Below are 27,221 nucleotides of genomic sequence, written 5' to 3'. Positions count from 1 at the left end.
GGGTGCTGTGAATATAGCAAGTGATTTGTATCACACTAGCTGCTAAATACCAACACATTGAATTAACCTATATTCTATAAAACTCCCATCAAATTGTTCCCATCAGATCCAGTGATACATTAAATTAAGACTCTTCCAGAGAACAAACTTCTTAACAGTTTTTTTGTTCATATGACTTTCCCAATAAAAATTCACCATTTAAAAAAAAAAAACATTTAAATCAAGGAGGCATCAGGTCCCCCAGATATTTCCCCCCTCACTATTGCCTAATGAAGAATTTCCTGAAAGATTATTTTTCAGTTCCTAGCTTCAGGTGAGATACTTACCTATTCTCTCTGAATGGTGATCCATCTGAGAGGGAGAGCTGGACACGCTGCTGCTGGGGTGGGAGGAGGTCTGGCTCTCAGGGTGATGACTCTCTTCCAGAGAGGGAGCAGGAGAAGGACTCTCTGGAATCCGTTCCTTATATAAAAGAAATACAAAAGGAAATGTCATCTCATACAGAGTTTTTCATGTAGGTGGAGTCCATAACATTCGAAATGCTGACCTCTCATCTTTAAACTGAGCACATACCTGATTTTACAATACCTGATCATAAACACGTATCTTTAAACAAAATCATAATTTTTGACCTTGGGAAATTAATGGGATATTGTGAGGCTTAAATAAAATAAGAAAGTGAAAGGCCTCTGTGCTATGCCAGATACATGGAAGAGCTCAAGAAAGGTTAGCTTGCACTTCCTTTCCTAGGAAATCCACCAAGTGAATTTATGAAGTGAAGTGACTATTATTAGTGAAGGTTTGTAATTATAAGCTTCTACACTGATATAACATTCAAATCATAACTTGGAGAGTGAGCCTACTATCTGAGTAAGAAAATCTCCGAAAGGTAAACACTTAGAACCTTGGAATAAAACTCAAAAACAGTGGGAGGACCTGGTACATGTTGTGTCTCTCTGAACTGAAAACATTATGGCAATAATGTATTTATAATCTATCAGACCTTAGGAATTCATTTTTAATGTTGGCAACAAAATGGTTTGATGGTCACGAGACACAATGACGGGTTTTTTAAACTAACACTAACACTAACACTAACACTAAGATCAGTTTTATCAGTTCAGTCGCTCGGTCATGTCTGACTCTTTGCGACCCCATAGACTGCAGCCCACCAGGCTTCCATGTCCATCACAAACTCCCTGGGCTTACTTAAACTCATGTCCATAGAGTCGGTGATGCCATCCAACCATCTCATTCTCTGCCATCCCCTTCTCCTCCTACCTTCAATCTTTCCCAGCATCAGAGTCTTTTGCAATAAGTCAGTTCTTCACATCAGGTAGGCAAAGTATTGAAGTTTTAGCTTTGCTTCAATCTTTCCAATGAATATTCAGGACAGATTTCCTTTAGGATGGACTGTATTTATCTCCTTGCAGTCCAAAGGACTCTCAAGAGTCTTCTCCAGCACCACAGTTCAAAAGCATCAATTCTTCACTGCTCAGCTTTCTTTATAGTTCAACTCTTAACCCTATACATGACTACTGGAAAAACCATAACTTTGACTAGATGGATCTTTGTTGGCAAAGTAATGAATGTCTCTACTTTTTATTATGCTGTCTAGGTTGGTCATAGCTTTTCTTCCAAGGAGCAGGTGTCTTTTAATTTAATGGCTGCAGTCACCATCTGCAGTGATTTTGGAACTGAACTGATTTTTATCAAATTCATAATTTAAAACTATAAAAATTAAACAATACTAAAAGGATGTTCGTTAGTATTTTTTAATTTTTTATAGTTTTAAATTACAAATTTGATAAAAATCAGTTCAGTTCAGTCACTCTCTCATGTATGACTCTGTTCAAGTCCATGGACTGCAGTACGCCAGGCTTCCCTATCCCTTACCAACTCCCAGAGCTTACTAAACCTCGTACATCGAGTTGGTGATACCATGCAACCATCTCATCCTCTGTTGTCCCCTTCTCCTCTTGCCTTCAATATTTCCCAGCATCAGAGTCTTTTCTAATGAGTCAGTTCTTTGCATCAGGTGGCCAAAATATTTGAGCTTCAGCTTCAGCATCAGTCCTTCCAATGAATATTCAGGACTGATTTCCTTTAGGACTGGCTGGTTTGATCTCCTTGCAGTTCCAGGGACTCTCAAGAGTCTTATCCAACACCACAGATCAAAAGCATCAATTCTTCAATACTCAGCATTCTTTATGGTCCAACTCTCATATCCATACATGACTACTGGAAAAACCGTAGCTTTGACTAGATGGACCTTTGTCAGCAAAGTAATGTCTCTGCTTTTTAACATGTTGTCTAGTTGTGTCATAGTTTTTCTTTCAAGGAGCAGTCCAGTTAAATTCAGTCATTCAGTCATGTTCAACTCTTTGTGTTCCCATGGACTGCAGCATGCTAGGCCTCTATGTCCATCACCAACTCCAGGAGTTTACTCAAACTCATGTCCATTGAGTCAGTGATGCTATCCAACCATCTCATCCTCTGTCGTCCCCTTATCCTGCTACCCTCAATCTTTCCCAGCACAAGGGCCTTTTCAAATGAGTCAGCTCTTCACATCAGATGGCCAAAGTATTGTAGTTTCAGCTTCAACATCTGTTCTTCCAATGAACATTCAGGACTGACTTCCTTTAGGATGGAATGGTTTTATCTCCTTGCAGTCCAAGTGACTCTCAAGAATCTTCTCCAACACCATAGTTCAAAAGCATTAATTCTTCTGCACTCACCTTTCTTTATAGTCCAACTCTCACATCCATACATGACTGCTGGAAAAACCATAGTCTTGACTAGATGGATCTTTGTTGGCAAAGTAATATATCTGCTTTTTAATATGTTGTCTAGGTTTTTCATAATTTTTCTTCCAAGGAAGAAAAGAAAGAAAATAAAAAAATAAAAAATAAAAAGAAAATCTTTTTATTTCATGGCTGCAGTGATATTGGAGCCCCCGCAAAATAAAGTCTGCCACTGTTTCTACTGTTTCTCCATTTATTTGCCATGAAGTGATGGGACCAGATGCCATAATCTTTGCTTTCTGAATGTTGAGCTTTAAGCCAACATTTCACTCTCCTCTTTCACTTTCATCAAGAGGCTCTTTTGTTCTTCTTCTCTTTCTGCCATAAGGGTAGTGTCATCTGCATAACTGAGGTTATTGATATTTCTCCCAGCGATCTTGATTCCAGCTTGTGCTTCTTACAGCCCAGGGTTTCTCATCATGTATTCAGCATGTAAGTTAAATAAGAACGGTGACAATATACAGCCTTGATGTACTCCTTTTCCTATTTGGAACCAGTCTGTTGTTCCATGTCCAGTTCTAGCTGTTGCTTCCTGACCTGCATACAGATTCCTCAAAGAGGCAGGTCAGGTTGTCTGGTAATCCCATCTCTTTCAGAATTTTCCACAGTTTATCGTGATCTACAAGTCAAAGGCTTTGGTACAGTTAATAAAGCAGAAATAGATGTTTCTCTGGAACTCTCTTGCTATTTTCATGATCCAGTGGATGCTGGAAATTTGATCTCTGGTTCCTCTGCCTTTTCTAAAACCAGCTTGAACATCTGGCAGCAAATTTGGAAAACTCAGCAGTGGCCACAGGACTGGAAATGGTCAGTTTTCATTCCAATCCCTAAGAAAGGCAATGCCAAAAAATGCTCAAACTACTGCACAAGTACACTCATCTCACACTCTAGTGAAGTAATGCTCAAAATTATCCAAGCCAGACTTCAACAATCCATGAAACATGAACTTCCAAGGAGCAAGCATCTTTCAATTTCATGGTCTCAGTCACCATCTGCAGTCTAGCCCAAGAAAATAAAGTCTGTCACTGTTTCCATTGTTTCCCCAACTATTTGCCATGAAGTGATGGGACCAGATGCCATGATCTTAGTTTTCTGAATGTTGAGTTTTCAGCCAGCTTTTTCACTCTCCTCTTTCACTTTCATCAAGAGGCTCTTTAGTTCCTCTTTGCTTTCAGCCATAAGGATGCTGTCATCTCCATATCTGAGGTTATTGATATTTATCCAGGAGCTCTTGATTCCAACTTATGCTTCATCCAGCCCAGCATTTTGCATGATGAGCTCTGCATATACGTTAAATAAGCAAGGTGACAGTATACAGCCTTGCTGTACTCCTTTCTCAACTTGGAATCAGTCCATTCTTCCATATCCAGTTCTAATTGTTGCTTCTTGACCTACATACAGATTTCTCAGGAGGGAGATAAGGTGGTCTGTTATTCCCATCCCTTTAAGAATTTGCCATAGTTTGTTGTGATCGACACAGTCAAAGACTAGCATAATCAATGAAGCAGAAGTAGGTGGTTTTTTTTTTTTTTCCCCTGTAATTCTCTTGCTTTTTCTATGATCCAATGGATGTTAGCAATTTGCTTTCTGGTTCCTCTGTCTTTTCTAAATCCAGCTTGAACATCTGGAAGGTCTCAGTTCACATACTATTGAAGCCTAGCTTGGAGAATGTTGACCATTACTTTGCTAGCATGTGAGAATAGTGCAACTGTGCAGTGGTTTGAATATTCTTTGGCATTGCCTTTCTTTGAGGTTGGAGTGAAAACTGACCTTTTCCAGTCCTGTGGCTGGAAAATTATTGATAAAAATAAAATATTTATTTTATATAGCTCTACAGTAATTGTTATGGTTCTCAGGACTTTTGGATAATTAATATTGTTATAAAGCTCTGAAGTTATTCACTATGTTTATGAATCACAAACTGATGGATAAACCTGACATTTAGTAAATTTGATCAATTAAAAACACATTATTGTTTATCCATATATGCAGTAAATGTGACTGAATAATAGACATTCTGGGACAGAGAATATTTGCTTTATTATTTAACTCATTCATAACGTATTTCTTAAAGTTCTGTGTATTTATATGCAATTAAAATATCAGTATTATAATTACCATAACCTTAACAATTAGTTTATCAAATACGTGTTTATACATTTTCAGATTGATTTTGCATGAGAAGCCCCAAACTGATAAATTATTTAAATAAAAACTGTTTACTTAATGCAGAATTAATAGCAAGATGGTTAAAGGCTATTATTTCATTAGTACATGTTAAGATATTCCAAAGTCTATCATTATGGCAGACAGAATAATCTCATCAGCTCAGCCAAAAATGTTTAGTCCACATCCTAATAGTTGAGCCTGTGAATATGTTATCTTATATGGCAAAATGGACTTTTCAGATGTGATTGAGAACCTGATAGAGCTATTACATAGATTAACTTGAGGGTAGAAAGGAAAGTCAGAGGAAGATATGATTAAAGAAGAATGGTCAGAGAGACAAGCTGGAAAAGGCAAGGAAACTGATACTTTCCCAGAAGCTTACAGAAAGAAACGCAGCCCTGTGATTTTATCTCAGTGATACCCATGTCAGACATCTGACCTACAGAAATGTAAGATAAAAAAATTGCATCATTTTAAGCCATTAAATGTATCATAGCCTGTTCCAGGAGTAATAAAGAACTAATACAGTCATCAGTGTAGTATGTTCATTTTTAAATGCTATATAATATTATTTAGTATTCAGTAAATGTCTGATAACTTTAATGAAATGAATAGTGGACTTTGAGTATATTAGCTGCAGTAGCATATAGTTATTAAATACCATTAATTGTAAATATATTACATCTGAAAGGCTTTATAACTTGTTATGCTTCAAACACAATATTTTATGACAGAGAAATATACATGTATTTATATTTAGTATACAGTTAAATATACAGTTGCAATACTCTATATACAGGGAAAGATAAAAAAGATACATATAAACAAAGCAGAAGAGAATCATTTTTTCCAAATAATTATATTTGTTGTTTAGAAGGATAGTATAGGCATGGATAGCAAATTATATATGACTTTTATAATACATTTTTAAATTTTTTGAAAAGTTCATCAGTTGTGAAATTCAACCTAAAGTGCAGTGATTAAAAGTATAATCCCTAAATAGCATATGTACACATACACCAATGAAAGCAATTTCATATATGAGGTCAAAATTATTTTCTGACTTGTCACTGTTGTGTAGTCTCAACGATTCTATGCTAAAATATGTATATAAAGTGTGGAACAGTCTTTGAATTCTAACATTGGCTATTTGCTGAAAAATATGTAATTTAATGAACTACTTTTATCTTTAATGGACCGGTAAGTGAATGGATAAGGACAAAGTACAGCAGTTATCGAGCAAAAATAAAACTGAACAAACAAAATCACTGTGTAGTGGTAAACAAGAATCATACATAGCAATATATCCTAACATAATAAAAATGGAAAATTTTGCAGTTAATTATAAAGTTGATGGTTTAGAAAAAAAGATAAATCAAGTGATTTGACCTTGCCCACTGTGCTTAAAAAATGAATGGTCATTCTGAATGTTTTTTAATTGAAAGAATATCTACACAAATAGAAAACACTATAAATAATGAGGACATTTTACAATGCTATAAACACGAATCCTCCAAAATGTTTTAAAAATACATATGATCAAATACTATTAAGTCAAATAATTTACTTTTAAATTCATTCTTTGCCATTTTCAACAGCTCATCAGGTGGATATTATTTCAAATAACTTTGAAAACATGATTTAGAGTTACAATAACATTTTGCATAAAACCACAGTTCATACTTAAGATTTGTAGCCTGCCTTACCAAATTCAATCAAGATTCAATTCATTGTTATTGTTTCCTAAGGCATCACAGAGGTCACATTTTTTTTCACCATGTAAACATTAGACGAGTCCAATGTCTTATACTGATTAACAATTAGGTGGGTTTAAAAAATATCTATATGGAACTGGAAACATTAATTTCTTCTAAAATAATGAATAGTTATATAAGCAATTTCTACTTTGCAAGTAAACAGATCCATTTTTCAGCCTTATAATCAGTATGCATCTATTTAGCTACTTAACTGCAATGTGCTTCGGGTCATTAGGTGGCTACTGTTGTGTCTCAGCCTAGTTAAATTTTCACAGCAAGTTAATCTGTTTCATTACAAATGAGAACACAAAGATAATGTCTTCACCACTTGCCAAATACAGGGTTAACAGTATTTGCAACAAATCAGTAGGGGCATTTAAAAAGGAAAATTGAAAATCTAAAACCCAAATCATTTTACTCATTCATGATTTAATTTTATTTGGCATTTATGACTTTTACAGTCCTGTTACTTTTCATGTATTTCATTCAAGCCCCTTCAAAAACAGCTGTAGTTCTTCTAAATCACTGCAGAAATCTTCTCCAGATTCAGTCACTGTAGCAGAAGATGGAGATTTCCAAAACTGATACATACTTACCCAATTAAATCCCCACTTGCCCTTGCAATTAGTAAACTTATCTTCAATAATAACTCAAATTCTAGCATATACTTACATTGTTCAAGGCTTATGCCTAGGAAGAAAGAGACATTATAGAAAATGTCTCTAATTAGTACATGTTATTACTCCCTCTTCTATCATACTGTTTTCATTTTTGGCAGGTACATATGGTCAAGGAAATGTACCTCATATTAAATCATAAATTTTGTTTTAGTATATGTGTGTGGACACATGTTTTTGTAAACATATGTATTGCTCAAAGTATAAAATGTATTTCTTGCAGTGAAAAAAAAAAAAAGTACATTTGAACCTTGAATAAAGAGCAGGGTCAAAGCTAAGGAAAATTAGCTTTATATGGTTTAACACAGTCAATTTAGTATAGAATTTAGTTTACTGTTACTAAGATATCAACTCTACCCTTTTTAATGGAGATCTTTTATTTCATCTCAATGTATTTCTTTATATCCCTAGATATGGCAAAACACAGAACTTGTAAAGTGCTAATGCATGCATATTATACATGTGTTCGCATGTATGTATACATGTGTGTAGTTGCCTTTTAGGAAAACCTACTCAGTGTTAAGTTGTATCTACGATATTCTCTTATACTGATTCTTCTCAAGCATTTGGTGGGGTTATGTAATATATAATTTGTCTTTTTTAAATTTAATTGCAATTCAACTCTCACTGTAATTAATCTTCCAAATGTTAATCTATTAATAAGTTCCTAAAGGATTTAATGACATTTCACTCCTGAGGGGTGGCTTTTGCAAGTTTAACTGACACTAGATATTTTATTCATGAATTTGTTTTGATATTTTATATTTAACTGATGTGTTGCTTCTGTACTGTTACCAGAGCTCTATAGAAACAGAACAGATTGTAACCTGACAAACTTAAATAATAGAACCAGGAACAAGACTTTAAGTTTGTTCATCGCTTTTATTAACTTGGCTTACCACTAGTCCTGAGAAAGAATTACATGTTCTGTTTTATCTTTGAATATTATTGGATGCATGACACTTTATGAATTTTTATGAATCAGTTTAAGAATTAATATATGTTCCACAATCATCAATTTACAATTGCATTTAGGTTACCACAGATGGATATGGCAAGTTTTCATGAATTTTCATATGAGAGTCCAAAATCATAAGTATGTTCTATCTGTGACCTATGTGATAGCTGGACAAAGTGCCCTCTCACCTCTTCAATGTGATCAACTTGTTCTGGAAGAGGCTGACAGCTTAAAGGGAATCAGCTATAATATCTGTTTATAGCATGTAAATACCCTCAAGTGGGAGAATGGATAGTTCAGTGGAAATATTTATGGCTTGCAAATGATGTTGTAGGCTTGGACCTCTGTCACCCACCAAAACACATACACACATACACAGCAAACGGCCCTCAGCTCTCACACAATGCATCTTCATCTCATGTTCTAAAATATAGTAATAGGTTTTTCTTTCCACAGAGCACTTAGAATAAGATTCAACTAGGGATTTCTCTCAGTGAATTTGAATTATCACAAAACGTGCTCTCCGTGTTGACTAATTTTAATGCCAGATGTTCACATGCTAATGCCATTGCCCTGTGACCATTTCCAATCAATTCATTAATTGCCAGCTGCTCAGGCAAACAAAAAACACAGCTAATCAGATGGTATTGGTAAACAGCCAAATAACAGCTTCCTACTTAAATTTCTTAAATTTGTTATCAGAGAAAACTATGATGAACTTTCCCACAAATATAGACAAAATGTATTATGAGATATTTAAATGCAAGAAAATATGTGTTCATATCAGTCAGGTATTTTACCTATTCAGCTCTCAGGATTTTGTCACATTGAGTAATATAACAGAAAGATAAAACTTAAAAATCTAATGATCATAATACAAATTTCAATTCATGTTATAGCTCTATTAATTATTAGTTGCAAATGCTAATAGCTGAGCCAACAGTAAAAAGATCTGAGTCAGACATAAGGACTCCATGCCCAGGCACAATAATATTCTCAAACTATTTCTGACTGAAAAACAGAAATAGCAACAAAACTAAAAAAAAAAAAATCTTTTACAACTTACACTGTTTTTTCTCAGTTTTGGAATTAACTTCTGTATCATTAATGATCATTATCTTAAAAACACTCCCCAATGTTTAATATCCAATGAATCATTAGTTTTCATTAATTTATGCAACAAACATTTATGGAGTGTGTAATGTACCCATTGAAAATGACAGAAAATCCTACAGCAGTCTTCATATGGTGTGTATATATGTGTAGTTCAGACTACAGACTAAATAATCCACATGGAAACATTCAAATAAATGGGGCAAATAGACAGGGAAACAATGGAAATAGTGAGAGACTTTATTTTGGGGGGCTCCAAAATCACTGCAGATGGTGACTGCAGCCATGAAATTAAAAGACGCTTGTTCCTTGGAAGAAAAGCTATGACCAACCTAGACAACATATTAAAAAGTAGAGACATTACTTTGCCAACAAAGGCCCATCTAAGTCAAAGCTATTGTTTATCCAGTAGTCATGTATGGATGTGAGAGTTGGACTATAAAGTAAACTGAGTGTTGAAGAATTGATGCTTTTGAACTGTGGTGTTGGAGAAGACTCTTGAGAGTCCCTTGGACTGCAAGGAGATCCAACCAGTCCATCCTAAAGGAAATCAGTCCTGAATATTCATTGGAAAGATTGATGCTGAAGCTGAAACTCCAATACTTAAGCTACTTTATGCAAAGAACTGACTCATTGGAAAAGACCCTGATGCTGGGAAAGATTGAGGCAAGAGGAGAAGGTGACGACAGAGGATGAGATGGTTCGATGGCATCACCAACTGGGTGGACAGGGAAACCTGGCATGCTGCAGTCCGTGGGTTCACAAAGAGTCAGACACTACTGAGTGACTGAACTGACTGAACTGAAATTTTCAAACATAAGTTAAAATATAATAAAAATCAGATCAATTATGATCTTAAAATGAGCATCTCTCTCCAGTCCCCACCAGATCCCTAACCTTCCTTTTGTGATATCAAGATCAAAGTATTACAAGTTAACAGATTCTCTGCAGAGGGAGAGTCCAATACCTGTATATGCACCTAATGGTGAGGACGCCTTGGTCCTATTACTGATAAGAATTTGCACAGACAAATGTATATACGAAAAGCTATTTCCTTCTCAGTTTAGCTGTCTGCCATGATCTTGGTTTCAACGTATTACTATTTCTATATGAATTCTCGAGTATAAAACATAATAAAATATAATTAGCTTACACTGAATATTTACTAACTATAAAGGCACTAAGTGTGTTAACAAGTTTGTCTCATCTAAGTCCTATTTTAACACCCCTTGTTATGAGGAAGATAGAATTATCATCCCCACTTCACTGCAAAATAAGGCAAACTGATAGGCAAGTTTAGATAGGTTAATTCATTTACCTGAATTCACATAAGAAGAAATGGTGCAATCAGAATTCAAATACAGGCATACAATTTGACTTCAGAGCTCATGCTCTTACCCATTATGCCATATTCCTCCACTGAAATCTTCTTCTTAATACATCTTACTTAATTGACAAAGCATGATATCTCTAGAGAGAAACAGTATATAATTCTATAAACTCTTTTGGGGATGGGGTATCTATTTCTTTTTTTTTTTTTTTTTGATAAAGCAATGTGACATGATTATTTGCACATATTCAGTTCAGTGCAGTTCAGTTCAGTCACTCAGTCATGTCCAACTCTTTGTGATCCCATGAACTGCATCACGCCAGGCCTTCATGTCCATCACCAACTCCCGGAGTCCATCCAAACTCAGGTGTCCATTGTGTCGGTGATGCCATCCAACCATCTTATCCTCTGCCATCCCCTTCTCCTCCTGCCCTCAATCTTTCCCAGCATCAGGGTCTTTTCCAATGAGTCAGCTCTCTGCATCAGGTGGCCAAAGTATTGGAGTTTCAGCTCCAGCATCAGTCCCTCCAATGAACACCCAGGACTGATCTCCCTTAGGATGAACTGGTTGAATCTCCTTGCAGTCCAAGGGACTCTCAAGAATCTTCTCCAACACCACAGTTCAAAAACATCAATTCTTCTTTGCTCAGCTTTCTTTATAGTCCAACCCTCACATCCATACATGACTACTGGGAAAAACCATAGTCTTGACTAGATGGACCTTTGTTGGCAAAGTAATGTCTCTGCTTTTTAATATGCTATCTAGGTTGGTCATAACTTTCCTTCCAAGGAGCAAGCATCTTTTAATTTCATATTATTAGACCTATGCTAAATCAGTTAATTCTGTTCTTGCTCTCTGTTTTCTAATAGAAAATGATGACAATAATAATGGAGTAAGCCTCTCGATGAGGCTGAAGGGAGTGAAAGTGAAGGAAGAGAGTGAAAGAGCCGGCTTAAAACTAAATTATTAACACTAAGTTTTTTTTAAAAAAATTAAGATCATGGCCTCTAGTCCCATTACTTCGTGGCAAATAGAGGGTGAAAAGGTGGAATTAGTGACAGATTTCCTCTTCTTGGGCTCTACAATAACTGCGGATGGGCACTGTAGCCATGAAATCAGAAAACATTTGCTTCTTGGCAAGAAAGTTATGACAAACCTAGACAATGTGTTGAAAAGCAGAGACATTAATTTGCTGACAAATGTCCATAAAGTCAAGTCTATGGTCTTCCCAATGGTCACATATGGTTGTGAGAACAGGGCCGTAAAGAAGGTAGAGTACTGAAGAATTGATGCTTTCGAACTGTCATGCTGAAGAAGACTCCTGAGAGTCCCTTGGACAGCAAGGAGATCAAGCCAGTCAATCTTAAGGGAAATCAACCCTGAACACTCATTGGAAGGACTGATTCTGAAGCTGAAATTCCAATATTTTGGTCATCTGATGCAAACAGCTGACTCATTGGAAAAGTCCCTGATGCTGGGAAAGACTGAGGGCAGAAGGAGAAGAAGGAATCAGAGGATGAGACAGCCGGATGGCATCACCAATGTAATGGACATGATGGCGAGGGACAGGGAGGCCTGAATGTGCTGCAGTCCATGGGATAGAAAAGAGTCGGACACGACTGGGTGACTGAACAACAGTAAAGCAATATTAAGCAACAACTATCCTTTCTGGCCAAATTCAAGGCTAATTGCAATACACTTGCTGATTTTTCCAAGTGTATTATACCTTTTCCCCAAAGATTATGAGTGTTCCGAACTTTGCAACCATCCTATCTAACTTATTAGAAACAGTGCTGTCTGATAAAATTTTCTGTAAATAGGCAAATGTTCCCTATCTGTTCCATCTAATGAGAAGTTTAAATGTAGCTAATAGCCACGGAGGAACTCAAATGTTCATTTTATTTAATTAATTTAAGTTGAAGTAGCCACATGTGGCTAATGGCTACTGTATTAAATAGTATTGCTGTAGTAGGTATGTGCTATGCATCTAAGATTATTTGTTGATTGTTTACCACCTCAGAGATAGGAGATTTATTAAAACCTAGGTAAATGCATATTTTCTTTAGATGTCTAAGATTCTAAAAGTCACATCACTTCTCAAAGCTCTTGAGAAGGTAGGTTTTCTTTCCTACCTGTGAGAAGGAAATTAAAAAGATGAAGCCAGGTCTAGTCTCCCTTGTGTTAGTTTTCACTATTTAAGAGCATTTGCAGAAGTCAATACCTCTAGTCACCATTTTTTTTTTTCACATTGGGGTGGAAATATTTACACACTGGTAGAAGAAGGCATAAATGAAACTATGCTCTTTCCAATGTTACTTTATTTTATGTTAAAGTGGCATAATTTCAGTAATAGAAAAAAAACCCTGTTTACTCATTTTTATAGAGATCTCAAACCTTGAGTTACATGTTATGCTTTTCTGAATAAATATAAGAGGTAAACTACTTTCAAAAGATTTGTTTGACTCACTGGATATGGGATAATATTGGTACAGAGAATCTGATTTGATAAACATTTCATATTTCACATAAGGTTTTAAAAGAGAGTATTGCCTTGTTCAAACTAGAGCTAATTATTACATACACAGTAATTCTGTGAGTAAGGTGTTAAGCTGTTGTTAACATGAAATCAGCTATGGTGGGAATTACTTATACCACAGAAATTGGCAAATGTTATAAATCAGAGGCTTTCACTTTCTTTTCTTTTTTTTTTTTTTTTCTCATCTATAGGCACACCACTGGATGCTGGCCCAAATACAAACTCTAAAACACTGGACTTTTAAGCCTATTACAAGAATCTGAAGGTTTTTTATTTCATTTTAACATGCAACATTATCAGACTAATGAAAAGATATTATGAATAAGTACAGTAAGTGGTGTGTTCATTTGAGTCTATGAGCATTCAAACAAACAAAAGTATACTGTCACATTATAAAAATACATATTATATAAACTTGCAATCATGGTTGTATGCATTTTACATTGGTCCTTTTTAATGAACTGAAAAAATAAAGACAAACATAACACACTGATAATCATTTACTACTAAAGTTTTAAGCACATAGAATATAGGAAAGTATTATATGTAGTTTTCACATGACTCAGGAATCCTGGCTTCATATAGTACAAAATAAGATCAGCAAAAGCATGTTTTCAAAATAGTACACATTAGTTCATTTTAATATGTTTACATTTTAGATCAAAAACTTTATTTTTGTCTCTCCCTATTAGGTCACAAGCCTTAAAAATCACATGATGTGTAATAGGGATTCAATCAATAGAAAATAAAAAATACAGATGGACCCACAATGTTGTAAAACCAGATATCAGTGTCTTCTGATTCTCCAGAAAGTGAGCATATAGGGAATGTATTTCAGCATAATAAAGGCCATATATGACAAATCTACAGCTAACATCATACTCAAATGTAAAAAGCTGAAAATATTTCCTCTAAGATTAGGAACAAGACAAAGATGTCCATACTCTCATCACTTTTAGTCAAAACAGACTAATTCACTGAGGAGAGGACCACAGTCCTTAGAGAAAGCATACTGCTACTTGGCCATGAACATATATATGGAGCTTAATAAAAATTTATTGGTTCTTTCCCTTTCCTATAAAGGTTATGTTTTAAATTTTCTTCATTGTTTTAGAAGTTCACCAAACTAGAAGCTAATTTAAAATTGAACAAATATGTCTAGAATCTCACATTTCTTCTGCCTTCAGTTCTTTTTCTCCCATGTTCACCTATTACAATAACATCAATATTGCAAGGCCCAGCTCAAATCCATCAACTGTAATACCATTTGTGATTCCTGCTCCCTCTCTTCTCCAACCTAGATTTGCTCTCTCCCTCCTCTAAATTCATGTAAAGCTTGATGGATTGCTATGCATCAGAGTCTGTGTTGTTATGCAAGTTAAATGTGCACTTGTTGTTCATCTAGAATTTAGGTTGTGGGTCTTGGAAGTCAGGAACCACATCCTAATTATTTCCCATATTGCCCTATATGATGTCTACATATTGAGTATAATGTTTGTTGAATAAATGGAGGAACAAAGGAACAAATCAAGGGTTTCCCTGATTAACTATACTATTTGATTCTATACACCCTTATATTATCTTCTCCACAAAAGGAAAAATGTATTACAAAACTTAGTTCTTGTTATACTTGGAGGGCAAAAGGATCATGTGACAAACTAATAGGAAACACAAGGAAGATTATAAAATATTTGCACAGATGTACAGAACAGACTTTTGGACTCTGTGGGAGAAGGCGAGGGTGGGATGTTTCAAAAGAACAGCATCGAAACATGTATATTATCTATAGTGAAACAGATCACTAGCCCAGGTTGGATGCATGAGACCAGTGCTCGGGCCTAGTGCACTGGGAAGACCCAGAGGGGTCGGGTGGAGAGGGAGGTGGGAGGGGGGATCGGGATCGGGAATACATGTAACTCCATGGCTGATTCATGTCAATGTATGACAAAACCCACTTCAATGTTGTAATTAGCCTCCAACTAATAAAAATAAATGAAAAAAAAAAGAAAAAAGAAAAAAATATTTGTGCTTCATTACCCAATGGTCCCGAAAATTTGAAAAATTTTATTCTAGAATATGATAATGATAAAACTCCAATACTTTGACAACCTGATGCAAATAACTGACTCACTGGAAAAGACCCTGATGCTGGGGAAGATTGAAGGCAGGTGGAGAAGGGGGTGACAGAGGATGAGATGGTTGGATAGCATCACCGACTCTATGGACAATAGTTTGAGTAAGCTCTGGGAGTTGGTGATGGACAGGGAAGCCTGGAATGCTGCAGTCCATGGGGTTGCAAAGAGTCGGACATGACTGAGCGACTGAACTGAACTGAATACTATAAATTATCATAAGAATTTGTTTAATGTTTCACAATTTTAAACTATTTTACTCATATTACCTCCAGACAGCCAATGAAATAGGTGGGATAGATTATGACTTTTATTTTACAGTTGAGGAAAAAGTCGAGGAGCGTTAATTTTTATATCCAAGGTCATTCAGATATTAAGCAGCAGAATCAGAATTGAAATTCAGGTCTTTTTAACTTAAATCTTTAATGATATATAGTATTCCACAACTGCCTCACAAACACCAAGAAGATGCAGTGTTTACTTTGTTTCACTCCAGTGATGGGAGTGGATTTTGCACATTCTTCTGCTCTCTCTTTATCTGGGCACACCTCCCACAAACTGTGCTCATGAATACAAGACAGCATGCTAGAACTAAAGGTAATATCTGTGGTCATTGAATGAAAACAAATGACAATAAGAAAAACACCTTAGCAGGCCTAGTCAGAAATCAAACTCATCAATACTTTATGCTAAGCAACTGAGTTAATGAGCTGTATGTTTATACTTAAGAATTCATGGAATTATTATTATTTTATCAAAATATACATGTTATTAATAACTTTATCCTCTTCTAAATTACGATTCTTACCTTTATAACTGAGGCCCCAGCTCTGGAGAGTGGACTGTGAATCTGGGATGCAGCAGCCATGTTGGCAATAGTATTGAGATGGTTCATCTGATTCATTGCCATAGCAACTGATGCAGGAGGTAAGCTGACTGGAAGTAGGGGATGCGGCATCATCATAAATGGCAGATCCAGTCCTAAAAGAGACAGTCCATGTTAAATTATCATATTAGTTACATTATTTGGACAAAGGGAAATCATATCAAAATTGATGCTATTAAATAGTGAAAAAAAGTCTTAACTCTTGTTGAATTTTAAGTGATTTTATCATATCCTAGTATCTACTTGAGCAATTAATAGCATCTATGGAATTTAACATGGTTTTATAATTTAAAAATGCACCTATATTCAGACTTTTATTTAACAATATTCCTTGTTCTTGCTCTCACTTCCAAAATATTTATGTATAAGGTTCAAATTTTTACTCAGAAAAATAAACAAAAATCTTTAAGCTGAACATCATTGTATTTAATAAAAAGAAGCAACTTTCTTTTTAAACATTATAGTGTAATGATGTGTTGATAGTTTCTGGCTTAACTCTTTCTTTAGGAGACATAATAGTGGTACTGGTATGATAAGATGTATATTCTTTAAGCTTCAAAATTATTGAAGAAAATAAGACTTGGAATATGTCCTACCCTTTTAGCTATAAATCTCTAAAATGAATGCTTATAGTTCTAATTTGAAGACTTTGTCCATCCTCTATCAAAATATCAACCCGTTTTCCAGTTTAATAACAAATATCCACATTTTTGAGTATTCTCAAGAATTCTATTTGTTTTATTATGCAAAAAGAAATATTTTTCACATATTTTAAATTTCTTAAAGAATATCTTTCAAGTATCATCCATATAATACTTGTGGTAGTCACAGATATGTCATTATGAAAAAAAAAAGTAACAAATTAAAATAGTTGTCTGCTTATCCTCAATAAGGTTGGTATTTGTGAGGAAACACCTTTGAGTAGAGGCTAGGGAAAGTTGGCCTAACATTACGGATGTTAACATGACTACAATAAGTAAACCATAGCACTTTATAATGTATTTTAAACTATTGTCTTGGCAGTAATCTTGCCTTTTTTGGACATGATCCCAGAAACAAGTAATCCTTAGCAGATGTTCTAAAATGTGCTCCCCTGTAATTTTCCTAAATTATTATAGGCTATTGAAATTCAACTATGGACAATGTTTATGTTCATCTTACACACAATTATCAAATGTCAATAACATTCCTTTCTCCTCTTTGCATCCCATCATTTTTTCTTGTTTCCAATATCACAACAACAAGTGTACAATGAATCTGTAGGAAACATATTCAGAAGCCTCTTAAATCTCATTCCTCAAAACAACAGTAACAGTAATACAAAGGACACAAACAGGGCTAGAAGGAAGAATGCTGTAAATAAATCTCCTGGGCTCAATAAAGATGGTTGAATTAAAGTAATTAACAAAGTATTCAAAAGTAGCACAATGAAACAAACTCCTAGATATGACAGGTCTCACATTAAAGTGATCACTCGATTAAAGAAATTCCTAAACAAAGACTACAACAGTCATCAATATTTCTGATAAAGACAGACACAAAATGTACTGTTATCAGAATTATTCAAGGATAAAAAAGCTAGAAACAAGTTTTCTGTGGAATCCAAGAAGGGAAACATTTCTATACTTCCTATGACTCCAAATCCCCAAAGAGTATTAATAAAATATTTTAAACTTTTCCCCATAACTTCATTTATGGCTCACCCTCTGAATCGCTTTTAGGAGCAATCTATTAGAACAGACATTGCAGATTTGAAACCTTTTTCCTGTGATTACTAATTTAAAGTCTCAATACAGTGCAAACACTGAATTCAAAATGGATTTCTGTGTCCCCTTTTAAATTATTTTATTTTCAGTTAACTTTACAAAATTATGTAGATGTATATTCATTTTATGCTTTACCCATCATGCAGCTTTGCTATAATGATGGGATATTCCATAACATAAATTAATCACTATTTATCTCTCCCTAAAATCTTCACCTCATTTTCAACATAGTAGCAACCATCAATAACCTTCACCTTATGTTCAACATAATAGCAACTATCAATAACCCGTTTATATAGGGTTAACATTTACCACAAACCCAAGATAAGTATGGACTTCCAATTCTTTTCTGTATAGTCAGTATTTTAATAGAAAATTGATCAAACTATAGACGAAAAGTAGCCAGCAGTGTCTCCATTTTTCACTCAAATGATTACACTTTTGTTGACTTTATACTTCTGTTAACAGTATAATAATCTTTCCTCATCCTTGAAAGGTTTCCAGCATCATCCAGATACCATTTGGCCATATCAAGTCATATGCCTACTTAAAGTCCAATTGACATGCAAACTACATGCAAACCACAAACAGAATTTAACAGCCATTGACAGTTTTAAAATATAATTCATTCAAACATTTCAAATAACCATGAAGGACTTAAAAGTCACAACTTCAGATCATGACTAACAATAACTAACCATCAATTGACTATAATATCCTGGAATTTAAGCTAATATTTATATTACACATGAATTTAACAGTGACCCCACTTGAGGTGCACATGCAAAGCATATGCAAATACTGAGTTATGCAAGTCAAACTTTTCCCAAAGCTGAAAACCTTAAATTAAGAGCCATCAATAATATATACAATTCCAGCAATCTGGCTCGTTGAGTTACATGTCAGAAATGTACAGAGACTTTTAATAGAATGGTAATGAAGACAAACTCTTCTTAAAAATCACTAAAATGTGTTGTTTTTTTTGTTCCTGTCAATCACAAGGACATCAGGTGTACCACTATAAGCACTCTTTGTAATTCATCTTGGTATTGTGGCGACTCCTATAACTTTTATGTAAGTGCATGGCACCACCTCCTTTCAGTAATTAAGGCTACAAATTTCATAATACTCTAATCTTCCCTCTAAAATTACACATACATTCAGTTTCCAAGTCATTGTCATATGTAATATCTTGTATTCTACAGTCAGGCACCAATCCCGTCATGCCTAGATGGTAAACTGTCTTCCTGGTTGGTTTTCCTATACCATTATTTTCATTTTCACTTCAATTTTAAAGACTTTAAGTGGCTATTCATTATCTCCAGAATAAAATAGAAGCTCTTTGGTTTCATATGAATTTAACTTTCTAGCTTTGATATCTCACTATATTCTTCTATCTATGCTCTACTCTATTCCCTCTGGACCAGCTGCAGCTCTCCACAATTTTAATTCATCTTAGCCTTCACTTTTTCTTTTCTTTTCTCATTATTATTTTAATTTATTTATTTTAATTGGATGCTAATTACTTTACAATGTTGTAATGGTTTTTGCCATACATTGACATGAATTAGCCATGGGTGTACATGTGCTCCCCATTGTGAACCCCCCTCTCACATCCTTCCGAATCCAATCCCTCAGGGTTGTCCCAGTGCACCAGCTTTAAGTGTCCTATTTTATGCATCAAACTTGAACTGGTCATCTATTTCACATATGTTAATATACATGTTTTAATGCTATTCTCTCAAATTATCCTACCCTTGCCTTCTCTCACAGAGTCCAAAAGACTGTTCTTTATATCTGTGTCTCTTTTGCTGTCTCACATATAGGGTCATCATTAGCATCTTTCTAAATTCCATATATATGCATTAATATACTGTATTGGTATTTTTCTTTCTGACTTACTTCACTCTGTATAATAGGCTCCAGTTTCATCCACCTCATTAGAACTGAAAATGCAAGCCTTCACTTTTGTTGATTTTTCTCTCTGAAATTTACCACTATAACCCTATTTATTTGAATATGGCAAGAGTTCTCATTTATTTTAATCAACTGACTTTATTTTTAGAACAGTTTTAGGTTTACAGAAAAAATGAGCAGAAATCACAGAGAACTTCCATATACTTCCTCTCCACCAGCAGTACACATCATGTACTAGTGAGGTACACTTGCTGCAATATATGAATCAATATTGATACACTATTATTAACTACTATCCATAGTGTACAACAGTTAATTCTTTGTGTTACAAATTCTATGGCTTTTCACAAATGTGCAACATCATGTATCTACCATTACAGTATCATACAGACTACTTAGTTTCACTGCCTTAAAAATCTCTTCTGCTCCATCTATTCACTCCTCCTCTTAAACTTGGCTTTTAATGTCTCTATAGGTTTGCCTTTTCCTGAATGCCATATAGGTGGAATCATACAGTATTTACTCTGTCCATACTGGCTCTATTTCACTTGGCAATATGCACTAATCTTTTCTAGATTTCATAGTTCATTTGTTCTTGTTGCTAATTATTGTTCCATGGCATAGATATACCACAGTTGTTTACTCATTCAACTATTGAAGGACACCATGGTTGCTTTCAAATTTTAGCAATTATGAATAAAGTTGCTCTAAACATTGGTATGTAGATTTGTTTAGACATAACATTTTAATTCATTTGGATAAACAAGGAGACTCTATTTAGCTTCATGAGAAAGCACCAAATGTTTCCAAATTGCTGTGCCATACTGCATTCCCACCAGCAATGAATGAGAGTTCTTGTTGCTCCACATCCATACCAGCAATTAATGTTGATGGAGTTCTGGATTTTAGCCATTCCAATAGGTGTGCAGGGGTAGCTCATTTTTGTTTAATCTGAAATTCTCTAATGGCATATGATGTTGAAAATATATTCATATGGCTATATGTCATCTGTATATTATATTTGATGAGGGTCTGTTCCAGGTCTTTAACACGATTTTAACCGGATTCTTTTTTTAAATTGAACTATAAGTGACTTACAATATTAGATTATCTTCAGGTGTACACTTAGTGATTTTATATTTTATAGTTTACACATAAACTATATTTACATATTGTATAGTTTAATAAAACATTATTAAAAAATATTGATTCTATTTGATGTCCTGTTTGTTACATCCTTAAAACATTTATTTTCTAACTTATAGTTTGTATTTCTTAATCCCTTTCACCTATTTTGTCCTTCCAGCAATGCCTATCCCTTGTGATAACCACTAGTTTGTTCTATGAATCTGCTAGTCTGTACCTGTTTCTAATACTTGTTAATTTGATTTTTAAAAATTTCACATTTTGATATACATACAACATATAGCATTTGTTTTTCTCTGTCTGACTTATTTTTGTAAGCATAATGCCTTCCAGGTACATCCACACTGTTGCAAATGGCAAGATTTCATTCTTTATTATTGCTGAGAAATATTATATTGTTGTGTGTGTGTGAGAGAGAGAGAGAGAGAGAGAGACCTTTTCTTTATCCATTCATCTGCTGTAGGCACTTAGGTGGCTTCCATTCATTCTCTTGGCTACTAAAAATAATGCTGCTATGTACATTTAGGTGCATATTTCTTTTCAAGTCAGTATTTTTGTTTTCTTCAGATAAATACCCAGAGTAAAACTGCTGGATGGTATGGTAGTTCTGATTTCAGTTTTTTTGAGGAACTTCCATACCATTTTCCATAATGGTTGCACCAATTTAAATTCCATCAACAGTGCAGGAGGGTTCCTTCTCTCCAGATTCTTGCCAATATATTTTTTTTTATAACAATCATTCACAGGCATGAGTTGATGTCTAATTTTGGTTTTGATTTGCATTTCCCTTATGATTAGGGATGTTGAGCATCTTTTCATGTGTCTGCTTGCCATCTAGAGTTCTTCTTTGGAAAAATCTCTTCAGGTTTACTACTCATTTTTTAATCAGGTGATTTTTGGATGTTGAGTTGTCTTTTGTATGTTTTGGGTATTACCTTTCTTATCAGATATATATTTGAAAACATCTTCTCCCACTCAGTAAGCAACTTTTTCTATTAATAGTTTCCTTCACTGTGCAAAAACTTTATAGTTTGTAGCCACAACTGATTATTTGTTTACTTTTGTTTCACTTGTCTGAGGACAAATATCCAAAAGAATATTTCCAAGACTGATGTCAAAGACCTTACTTTGTATGTTCTATTATTTCCAAAATAATCCCTCTGCCCCCTCTTTCCTTCTGCCCCCTCCAGCAAGTTAATTTTAGGATTCTTGATGTTTTCCCTAAATTGTTTTCTTTTTTTAAAATTGTTATCCTCTTTCTGTTCAGATTGGATGATTTACACTACTCTGTTTTCCATTTGGCATGTGCATTCCTTTGTATCATCCTATCTACTGCTGATTCCTTGTAGTTCATTTTTTATGTTATTATATCCTTCATTTATACTTAGTTCTTCTTTATATTTTCTACCTGTTAAGTTCCTCATTGTGTTCACCAATTCTTCTCTTGACTTCACTGAGGGTCTTTATGATATTAACTTGAACTCTTTATTGGGTAGATTGCTTATCTCCACTTTGCTAAGTTCTTCTGTGGTTTGGTTTTGTTTCTTTGTTTGAAACACATTCTTCTCTCTCCTCACTTTGCCTACTTTTCTGTGTATAATTCTATGCATTAAGGAGTTTGGTTACATTTCCTGATCTTGTAAAATTGGCCTTATATAGGAGACATCCTATGAGGCACAGCAGCACAAGTTATACGCTCTAGGAGTGTCCTCTGTGTGAGCTGTATGAACACTTCTGTTGTGATGGGATCAATTACTATGGGCACACTCTTAGGTAGGGTTCGTTTCTAGCCCATCTGGCTGCCAGGGGTTTTCTTGTGCAATGGTTACAGGCTCACTGGTGGGTTGGACTGTGTTGGCTGGGCTGGTTGTACTGCTCAGGCAGTCCCAAGGTTTGTGCCAGCCCACTGGTGGTGGGAGTGTGGGGAGTCTCAGCATGGCTGGCTCCTGGGCCTCAAGTGTCCCGGGGGTGGTGTTTGCACATTCATTCCTGAGATCAGGTTCTGGTGTGACTGGATATAAGGTCTGTGTGGCTAGGATTTGTGCCAGCATACTGGTATGTGGGACTGGGTCCTAGAGCATTTGTCTGTGTGACCCAGTGGGCCGGGGACTGATACCCGCCCTCTGGTGGGCAGGGCCAAGTCCTAGCTTGGCTGGCTGTATCACCTGGTGAGTCTCATGGCTGGCACAGACCCATAGGTGAGTATAGCTGTGGCTGGCTGCTTTACCAGAGGAGTGTGGGACTCAGGTTGGTCTAGAGGGGATATAAACCTTCAGGGCTAATAGACTACAGGGAGAAGTCCAAAATGGCACTTGTCAGTACTGGTGTCCTCATGATAAAATGAGCTCCAAAAAATGTCTACTGGCATTCTATGTGCGCAGGCATAATCTTTGTTGCTTCTTACCTCTCTGAGAGGCTCTCCAAGATCAGCAAGAGTGTCTGACCAAAGCTTGTTTCAAACTATTGCTTCTGTTCTGCAAAGGATATAAGATTTTATGTGTGCTCCTTAAGAGAAGAATTTCTGTTTCCTACAGCCCACTGACTCACTATACACAAGCCCCACTGGCCTTCCAAACAAGATGTTCCAGGGACTTCTCTGTTGGATGCAAGTTGCCTAGGCTAGGGAACTTGATGTGGGGCTTGGACAACTTTCTCCTTGGAGAGAATCTCTGCTATTGTGATTACTCTCCCATATTTGGCTTACCTACCCTGTTGTGTGAGTGCTGATGATTTGACATCTCCACTCATCCTATTTATCTTGTTGTTATTTCTTTATGCCTTAAGTTGTGGAAAATCTTTTCTGCCAGTCTGCAGGTCATTCTATAGATACTTACTCTGAATAGTTGTAATTTTAGTGTGCTCTTGAAAGGAGTAGGAACTTGGTTTTCCTACTCTTCCAACTTAGCCACACTGCCTCCAATCCTTTATTTTTAATAAATGTGTCTTTATACTTAAAGTAAGGTTCTTAAAGAAAACAAATTGTTTGTTTTCTTATCGACTTCAATAGTTTCCATATTTGCTGTTGCTGTTTTTTTTTTTTTTTAATTGAATCATGATTATATAGGAGGGTTTCTCTGGTGGCTCAGATGGTTCAGAATCTACTTTCAATGCAGGAGACCAAGGTTCAATTGCTGGGTCCGAAAGATCCCTTGGAGAAGGGAATGGTTACCCACTTCAATGTTCTTGCCTGGAGAATTTCATGAACAGAGATTACCAGATGCGGGGAGCCAGCCTGACTGCTCAGGCTCCTTCTTGGCTCTGAGAGAGATCAAGAGGTCCCTCTCTGTCCCGCCACCCCTGATTTATTAAAGCACAGGTTGGCCTTTCTCACCTCCCTCAAGGAAATTGCTGTAGCGATCTTTCACCTGTTGCTGATAAACTCGTCATGATTGAAGCCTGTTTTCTATCCAGTTAATGTTCTATTGATTTCAGTTGGGTGCTAAGGTGATGCTTTACTGATCTTAAGTGGAGGAATTTAAAACATCTGTGCCTGTAGCTCTGCACATATGCAAACCTTTGATCTATTAGCAACTCCTGTTAGCATATATATAGGTGTGGTATTCTTCAATAAAGTTGGCAGAGTCGGACGCAAGCTGACTCTGTCCCTCTCAACCCTATCTTTCGAAGTCTGTCTAAGTCTTATTTTTCTCAGGTACTCTGGTAATTGCGTTCTCGACCAGTTCGTTTGCCGGCAGGCTTCCGGCAACCAGGCTACAGTCCATGGGGTTGCAAAGAATTGGATATGACTGAGCAAGCATACATGCATAATTATAGTTGGACATGACTGAGCAAGTACACATGCATAATTATATAGAAAGTAGGTGGTTTACATACCAGCAAAATCACCAATACCCTAGGTCACTAATATGCACATCTATGTCTTTAATTGGTATATTAAGACCAATCATATTTGGAATGATTATGATACTTGGATAAGCAGTTATCATATTTTCTATTCATTATCCTTGGTTCTTTTTTAATCTTGTTTCCATTGTTTTCTTGCCTTCTGTAGTATTAACTGACCATTTTATATGATTCATTTTCTCTCATCTTTTATCAGGTTAATTATACTTATTTTTACAAAATTTTAGTGACTTCCCAGGAGTTTGTAATATATGTTTTACAACTTATTTAAATCAGCTTTCAAATAACACTAAATCACTTCATGGATTTGAGGTTGCACACAAGAACTGTCTTTTAGACTCTTTTCTTGACTACGAGGGCTACTCTATTGCTTCTAAGGAATTCTTGCCCACAGAAGTGGATATAGTGGTCATTTGAATTCACCCATTCCTATCCATTTTAGTTCACTGATTCCTAAGAGGTTGATGTTCAATCTTGCCATCTCCTTCTTAACCACATCCCATTTACCTTCGTTCATGGACCTAACAGTTCAGGATCTTATGCAATAGTGTTTTTCATGGCATTGGATTTTATTTTTAAGACCAGACACATCCACAGAACACATCCAACACCAGAACTGAGTATCATTTCTGCTTTGGCCAAGCTGCTTCATTCTTTCTAGAGTTATTGGTAATTACAATTACCTTCTGCTTTTCCCCAGTAGCATAGTGGACACTATCCAACCTGGAGGTGGAGATCATCTTCTAGTGTCACATTTTTTGCCTTTTTCTACTGTTAATAAGGGTCTTATGTCAAAAATGCTAGAGTGAGTTTGTATTTTCTCCTCCAGTGGAGCACAAATTGTCAGAACTCAAAAACTACAGAATGATCGTAGTTCATTTCCAAGGCAAACCATTCAACATCACAGTAACCAAAGTCTATGCCCCAACCACTAATGCCAAAGAATCTGAAGTTGACTGCTTCTATGAGGATTTATAACACCTTCTAGAAGTAATGGTAGTAGACAACCCCCTCCCCCCCCCAAAAAAAAAAAAAAAAAAAACAAGCAAGTTTGGCCTTGGATTACAAAAGGAAGCTGGGCAAAGGCTAACAAGAGTTTTGACAAGAGAACACACTGGTCATAGCAAACACTCTTTTCTAACAACCCAAGAGAAAACTCAACACATTGACCAGATTGTCAGTATTGAAATCAGATTGATTATATTTTTTTGCAGCCAGAGATGGATAAGCTCTATATAGTCAAAAAAAAAAAAAAAACCACACACACACACAAGACATGGAGCTGACTGTGGCTCAGATCATCAGCTCCTTATTGCAAAACTGAGGTTTAAATTGAAGAAATTATGAAAACCACCAGGCCATTCATATATGACCTAAATTATATGCCTTATGATTATACAGTGTGGTTGATAAATAGATACAAGGGATTAGATTTGGAAGATAAAGTGCCTGAAGAACTACAAACAAAACTAGATAAAATTATACAGAAAGCAGTCATTAAAACCATCCCAAAGAAAAACAAATGCAAGAAGGCAAAGTGGTTGTCTGAGGAGATTTTAAAAATAGCTGAGGAAAGAAGAGAAGCGAAAGTCAAGGGAGATAGGGAAATATATAGCTACGTGAATGCAGTTTCAGATAATAGCAAGGAAAAATAAGAAGGCATTCTTAAATTAACAATGCAAAAGAATAGAGAAAAACAGTAGAACAGGAAAGACTAGAAATCTCTTCAACAAACTTGAAGACATCTAGGAAACATTTCATGCAAGGATGGGCGTGATAAAGGATAGAAACAGTAAAGATCTAACAGAAGCAGAAGAGATTAAAAAGAGATGTCAAAAGTACACAGAAGGAATGTACAAAAAAGTCTTAATGATCTGGATAACAACTATGGTATACTCACTCACCTAGAGCCAGACATCCTGAAACATTAGCTCATGTGAGCCTTAGGAAGCATTACTATGAACAAAGTTAGTGGAGATGACAGAATTCCAGTTGAGCTATTTTAAATCCTAAAAGATGACGCTTATAAAATGCTGCACTCACATGCCAGCAAATTTGGAAAACTCAGCAATGGCCCCAGGACTAGGAAAGGTGTTTTCATTCCAATCCCAAATAAAGGCAATGCCAAAGAATATTCAAACTACCATACAATTTTGCTCATCTCA

General features: G+C 35.6%; 1 protein-coding gene across 1 annotated transcript in view; it reads right to left on the bottom strand.

Moving 5' to 3' along the window:
- The window catches only part of DACH2 (dachshund family transcription factor 2), a 164,626-nt gene extending 145,968 nt beyond the window's left edge, over positions 1–18,658 (bottom strand). Inside the window, exons 1-3 of the mRNA XM_070461897.1 lie at positions 18,586–18,658; positions 16,286–16,458; positions 327–462 (exon numbers count right to left, since the gene is read on the bottom strand). Coding sequence (XP_070317998.1) covers positions 327–462; positions 16,286–16,458; positions 18,586–18,658 — 382 coding nt within the window. The remainder of the gene's footprint in view (positions 1–326; positions 463–16,285; positions 16,459–18,585) is intronic.
- Between the last annotated feature and the right edge of the window lie 8,563 nt (positions 18,659–27,221).

This window comes from Odocoileus virginianus, chromosome X (assembly GCF_023699985.2).
Source record: "Odocoileus virginianus isolate 20LAN1187 ecotype Illinois chromosome X, Ovbor_1.2, whole genome shotgun sequence".
NCBI lineage: Eukaryota > Metazoa > Chordata > Mammalia > Artiodactyla > Cervidae > Odocoileus > Odocoileus virginianus.
The sequence above is the reverse complement of the archived record's forward strand: the minus strand, read 5'-3'. Positions and strand labels throughout refer to the sequence as shown.